Source organism: Ictalurus punctatus, chromosome 29 (genome assembly GCF_001660625.3).
Source record: "Ictalurus punctatus breed USDA103 chromosome 29, Coco_2.0, whole genome shotgun sequence".
In the NCBI taxonomy this organism is placed as follows: Eukaryota; Metazoa; Chordata; class Actinopteri; order Siluriformes; family Ictaluridae; genus Ictalurus; species Ictalurus punctatus.
The window spans coordinates 15,841,073-15,847,686 of record NC_030444.2 but is presented as its reverse complement, the minus strand read 5'-3'; the positions used below and the strand labels follow the sequence as shown (position 1 = coordinate 15,847,686).

General features: G+C 41.6%; 2 protein-coding genes across 3 annotated transcripts in view; one reads left to right on the top strand and one right to left on the bottom strand.

The window, feature by feature from the left end:
* Positions 1-936, bottom strand: part of LOC108260615 (alkaline ceramidase 2) — a 7,988-nt gene extending 7,052 nt beyond the window's left edge. Inside the window, exons 1-2 of one of the 2 annotated variants that reach the window (XM_017461036.3) lie at positions 379-936; positions 19-133 (exon numbers count right to left, since the gene is read on the bottom strand). In XM_017461036.3, coding sequence (XP_017316525.1) covers positions 19-133; positions 379-516 — 253 coding nt within the window. In that variant the 5' untranslated portion in view covers positions 517-936. The remainder of the gene's footprint in view (positions 1-18; positions 134-378) is intronic. The other variant, XM_017461037.3, reaches the window with a different exon arrangement.
* Positions 937-1,495: 559 nt separating this feature from the next.
* Positions 1,496-5,330, top strand: rps6 (ribosomal protein S6). Its single transcript, NM_001200142.1, is given in 6 exon segments — positions 1,496-1,525; positions 2,322-2,453; positions 2,910-3,120; positions 4,174-4,320; positions 4,866-5,023; positions 5,190-5,330. Coding segments are annotated over 6 exon segments (750 nt in total). The 5' UTR covers positions 1,496-1,519; the 3' UTR covers positions 5,286-5,330.
* Positions 5,331-6,614: the final 1,284 nt, after the last annotated feature.

The following is a 6,614-nucleotide window of genomic DNA, read 5'->3' as shown; positions in this document are numbered from 1 at the left end:
TATTTAAAGGTCACTTACCAACAACCATGAGCAGGAACCATATGACATAAATCCCACGGTTATAACACGCTGCATACTGACGGAATAAGTGCATCAGGAGAGGAGGCAGGACGAAAAACAGCACATTGCTGATCTGAAATCGCAGAAAGGAGGAAGAAAGGAAAAAGTTAAATCATAGAGAGTATAGACAGAGAGAAAACTAAATAAAGAAAGGAGGGGGATGTTCAAACCAACATTTGTATCGTAGTGTAGTTTTGTGGAAAGGTTTAATATTAAATCAGTAAAATAAAGTAGTAGTAGAAGAAGAAGAAGAAGAAGATTGAAGCATGTGTAGTATGAGGAATAAATAATATTACAGTGATAATAAAAGTCTCTGACCGTGTTGTAGAACTCAGCGATGTTGGGGTGGATGAGATAATTTTCTTCACACCAGTCCAGTTCAGAGCTGCCGGGTTGGAGCTGATCTCTCCAGCTCTCAGAGCTCATCATCATCACCATCATCATCATCATCATCATGGTCACACAGCTACTGCTGTGTGTCTCTGAGTCTGGAGCCTCTCTCTTTCTCCTCCTCCTCTCTCTCCTCCCGCATGCTCTCACTCTCAGCTCTAAATAACACACTGACTGACTTCAGAATAAAAACTTTAACCCTGGCTGTGTTCTCGAGCTCTCCACTGAAACAAAAGCGCCCATGCGCCGGTCACGTGACCTCAGCTGTCAATCATACGCTTTATTCCACAACAGAGGAAACATCAGGAGCAGACTGCATGGGCATAGACGACTGGATCAAAGAGAATAACTTTATGTCCTTATTTTTTTTTTTATTTTCTTAACTTTAGTGTCACTTGTTAAATGTACAAAAAATAAAACAGCGTTTTGTTTTCAGTTTTCTTTTTACAGAAGGTCAGAGTCTGGGAGACTCTCACTCCAGCCGTTATCTAGACAGTTTTATATTATTAGCTTAATAATAGTTTTTACTTTGGTAAACATTTTTACAACATTAATACTATATAATAAACACCATTTTGATGGTTTACAAAATTGTTCTTAATTTTTAATGACGTTACGGAGGTGAGAAGTATTATTTATTTATCTATAGATTTGTCTGTCTATCTATTTATCTATATAAATAATTAGCCAACTAAATAATGATATTCACTAAATCATTTTATTTATTTATTTATTTATTTATTTATTTATGTGTCTATCTATGTATATAAAAATAAATAAATACATAAATAAATGAATTAATGAATAAAGAGGCTGATAGTCGTCACCAGCGTGTTTGTTTGTTTTTGTTTGTTTGTTGTAAATGAAAGGATTAGTTGCAGTAGTAGTATCATATAATAAATAAGAATATCAAGGCGACAGAAATGTACATTACTTGTATTTTACTGAATAAACGCGTCAAGAAGTTGCGTTGGGAAATCTCGCGAGATTTGGAGAGTGTATGTGAGAGTACGCGGCGGATATCCGCTCTCTTTTCCGTGGTGGACTCCCGCACAGACGGTCCCCCAAAATGAAGGTGAGGTTCCAGAAATGTCTCTTTCTTAACGTTCTGTTTTATAATCGGACATGAATACGAGCAGATTTGGAGAGTAAACAGATTAAAGATGTCTAATGCGTTTACTGGAGTATTGAGGAGTTTGTCTGTGAGGCGGATGATGATGGATTGTAGCGGGTTGTGGAGAAGCTAACTGGCTAATCACAACATGGCGGCGCTCTGAGACAGTAATGTGGAATATTACAGAGTGTGAGAGAGAGGTGGAAGTGATGTCGGAGCGGGTGTTGATATGTTTGGTTTCCAGTTAGTTTTGGGATAAAGTTTTAGAGGTTATAGTGTAAATCTCGCCACGTCAGATGATGTGTGTCCCGGCGGGCTAGCCAGCACACACATGGAGTTTAAACAAACCGGGTTAAAGTTGTCCCGAGATTAACTAACCCTCATTCAAGTGTGTTTAGTGGCTATGGTGAAATAACTGAACATCTAGCTGGATATCTGACTATAATTCTTTTGTAATAAGAAGTTTCCACTCTGAGGAGCAACTTGAGTCAAATGGCAGATGTATAATTATTAATAACTTAATTAATCTAATATAACTTACAATTTCTGACTCAAAGCGTAATGTAATATTCAGGACAAGAGTATAAAGTGTTAAATTTTTATAATGTCCTATGCAGTGCATGGTTTGTTCCTGAGAGATTTGTGTGTGTTCAGGTGTCAGAGCTGCAGGTTCGAGTCGACTCCCAAACCAACAAAAACATTGAATCTTCTGTGATGTGCATCCCACTGATGGTTCTTTATTCAATCTTTCCTGCAGCTCAATATCTCTTTTCCTGCCACCGGCTGCCAGAAGCTCATTGAGGTGGACGATGAGCGCAAACTGAGGACCTTCTACGAGAAGCGCATGGCCACTGAGGTGGCTGCTGACCCCCTGGGTGATGAGTGGAAGGTGAGTTTCTTCCTGTCCCACCTGTGTACACACACACACACACACACACTCCTTCATCGCCTTTAGTGTCCATGTTTACTTACCTTCTCTCTGTGTGTCTGCTGAGCATTGTCCTAAAGAGTGCCGTTCCTTTAGCGCTTGAACCTCGTCCCTGTTTCTAGGTCTGCTAATTGCAGTAAATAACAATGGAATTGTGTTTGTGGAAAAAATTGAGCTTTGTGTATGAGTGTTTTTGATGGCACACCAGTAGACCCCTTTCTGGCTGATCAGTAGCTCTAAAGGGGGGGCAGCGTGATGCCAGAGTGACAAGGAGCCGCAAACCGGATAACGACCTGATCTATACACACCACGACTGGTCGAACTGCATCGCTCCCACATTCATCCAGCTGCTCTAGCATGTGCCGTGTGTTATGTGTAGGTGTGTGATTAACCTGTGTGTGTGTGTGTCTCTCTCAGGGTTACGTGGTGCGCATCAGCGGAGGAAATGATAAGCAGGGCTTCCCCATGAAGCAGGGCGTTCTGACTAACGGCCGTGTGCGTCTGCTCCTCAGCAAGGGTCACTCGTGCTACAGGCCGCGCCGCACTGGAGAACGCAAACGCAAATCCGTACGCGGCTGCATCGTAGACGCCAACCTCAGCGTCCTCAACCTGGTCATCATCAGGAAGGGTGAGACATCTGGATTACACATAGATTAATGAATGGGATGGAGTTGAACGACTGAGAGATGTTAGGAGCGGCCGGTGGTGTCGGAGGAAAGTAGCTAAAGTGGGATCAAAAAAGTCGTCAAGGGTTAACTTGCATATTAATGTATTTTCATGAGCATTGAAGTATCAAATACTGAATTAAGTCACATGATCAATGGAAATTTAGATAAGTTTTATCAGAATGGTAAATAATCGAATTTATTTCCTCATAGAAAGATGACACGGTTGTGTTTATCAGATAAAAGCCACAGTGGTGTCCCCATGTTCAACAACTTCCGTTTGTATTGATTTAATTGGACGTGACGATTCTGTTCTCTAGAACACGTGGGACTAAACCAGTGCTGTATAGGTTTTATGCGATATTAGAATATTTCATGTACGTGAAATACGTAGACTCTCTAGTGTATGGGCAGGTGTGTTGTGAGCTGGAGATCTGGACTGAGGGCAGAAAAGGCACCAACATCTGCTCAGATAGTCATTAGATCAGTCATTAGGATGTTCACCAAACCTGTCACCACTGGAAGGTGTGTTATTGAAGTAACTGTAAGTAGGTCAGACCTGTGGATTGTGTAGAAGTCAGAGTTGCAAAGCTGCAGTAAATGTAGTGTTTTTATATATATATATAATATATATATATATATATACATACATACACACACACACACACACATACATACATATACACACACACACACAGTGTACACAATACGGCTGGTGTGGTTTTACATTAGAACTTGTTTCCGTCGGTTATGTAGTTGATTATTGTGGGTTAAATTGTTTCAGCTGTAATTAATATTCTGCTTGGGAAGTGTTTTTATAACGATAAGAAATTCTGCTTTAAAAAGTTTTTGGTGCAGTTGTATCTGTTAAAGAAGCAAATTCCCATGATAATGTGTATTTTATTTAATGTTTGAGGATCTATTAGTGAGTTGTAATGCTCAGTGTTCAGAATGAACTTTATTCTTTTGTTTTCTGTGAGTGGAGATTTTATCATAAAAATACTGTGTGTGTGCAGGTGAGAAGGACATCCCCGGCCTGACCGACAGCACCGTGCCTCGCCGCCTGGGCCCCAAGAGAGCCAGCAGGATCCGCAAGCTGTTCAACCTGTCCAAGGAGGACGATGTGAGGCAGTATGTGGTGCGCAGACCCCTCACTAAGGAAGGTGAGCAGGACTCGGACACAGGTTTTTCTAAATCCAGAAACCGATATCCAGTCTGTGATCATGTTACAGGTTAGACTGGGGGTGGGGTTTTTTTGGTAAAACTCTAACGAGGAGTTACTGATTAAAAGGCGGTGAGTTTCCGGAGAAGCTCGGCACACCAGTAGACCCTTTCTGGCTGGTCAGTAGCTTTAAAGGGGGGACAGTGTGGTGCCACAGAGAGGTGGAGCCGCAAACTGGATAACGACCTCATCTGATCAGTGTGGCTGGTCGAACTGCATCGCTCCCTACACACACGCGCGCACACTTCATTCTGCTCAGAATGAAAGATCTGTCATTGATTACAGATGGGTTACAAAAATATTAATACGAATCAGTATTAAGTGATTAATATCAGTATAAGCAAAGTGTGGAGATGAGAAATGTTCATTTTGTTACTGTGCTATAAACTTTTACAGAAGTTTTAGCTGCACTTTGCTGTTTTAAACCCTCTATACCTCGTTTTTCTCCTCAGTCTGATTATTATAAACAATCTGATTCCTCATTAGGCAAGAAGCCCAGGACCAAGGCCCCTAAAATCCAGCGCTTGGTGACACCCCGTGTGCTGCAGCACAAACGCCGCCGCATCGCCCTTAAGAGACAGCGCACGCAGAAGAACAAGGACGAAGCTGCGGAGTATGCCAAGCTGCTGGCCAAGAGGCTGAAGGTACGAGATGATCAGAGCTGCAGCTTTCTCACTGCCTCTGCAGGATGATCTCACTTTAGAACCGTACATGTGTTTAAACGAGTGTGATGGAGTAGAGTTTTCTCCCTTCAGTAGGTACTTACACGTGTTTGTGTGTGTGTGTGTGTGTGTGTGCTCTGTTGTACAGGAGGCCAAAGAGAAACGCCAGGAGAAGATCGCCAAGAGACGCCGCCTTTCCTCCCTGAGAGCCTCCCAGTCCAAATCCGAGTCCAGCCAGAAATAAAAACTGCTTTCACGTCACTAATAAAAAGTCAAAATGGTTCTGCTCAATTTTGCTGTGTAATTTTTTTTTTTTATTCACCAGCGAGAAGAATCTCAAACCCTGTTTACTCTGAACTCACTTTAAAAGACTTTTAAAGGCTGGTGTTTACCCTTGAGCTAGTTTGATTAGATGTGGATGATGGGAGTTTAGTGGTGTCACTTGTATGAAATAGCTTTAATGTTGCTCAGTAACTTGGAAACAATCTACATAGACCAATTACTGAGCAGAGATTTGGGGTAAAAAAAAAATTGTAGATTTTTAATAATCTTAGATTAAGACTCTTCGTAAACAATTCTTAATTTAGACTCAACTCAAAGTAAAATATCTTTTTTTTTTTTTTTTTTTTTTTTTTTTAAATCTTAATTATGAGGAAGTTCCCCTACAGGGTGTCCTTTTTTGTGGATGTTTTTTTTGTTGTTGCTTGGAGCTTTTTATACAATCGCAGGCCAAATGTTTAAAAAAAAAAAAAAAACCCCGTTGACGCATGCGCATTACAACATGCACTGCCCCTCCTGGCCTGCAGGAGTCAGTACAGAGCAGTAAAGCAAGTCTTGCGTGAAGGACGACAACGAAGAAGAATCGCAACAAGAATAATGATGGAGGAGAAAAACATGCTTCTTCCTTTGTAGTTACTAGAGGAAGAAGAAACGAAAAAGAGAAACAGAAGGTCTGTGTTAACACTCAACCAGAAAAGAGCTTACACGTTTCCGTCTCTATTTTTTCTCCGACTGCTTTGAGAATCAACGGCGCGGGTCACTTCTGCCACCTTGTGGAACAACTAAGTAGTGCAGAAGAATGAAATGCGCATGTGCGACCTGTATGTGCAGCACGCGCGTACTCTGCTGTTGGCGAAATTTGCGTTACACGTACTATAGGCCCTTCCTACAGCACGCGTAACGCAAATTGTCATCAGCAGAGTACGCGCGCCGTCCGATTTTTCTGAAGGCTCTGGTATACTTTTTTTTTTTTTTTTTTTTAGCGTATATGCTCAGTCGTACGCATAGCCTGTCAAAGTATACTCCATTTGACATGTACGCGTACACAGGCGGTCGAACGGATGCACATTACAACAATTTGCACTACCCCTCCTGGCCTACAAGAGTCAGTACAGAGCAGTGAAGGACGACAACGAAGAAGATCGCAATAACACAAAGAACAATGCTTGGGCAATCTTTCGCCACAATTAGCACCCGTATACAAATCCTTATCCTCTTTAAGGCTACAATTATACAAATGCGGGTACGTTCTAACCTGCACTCGTTTCTGTTTGTTCCGTTTTTTCTCCGACTA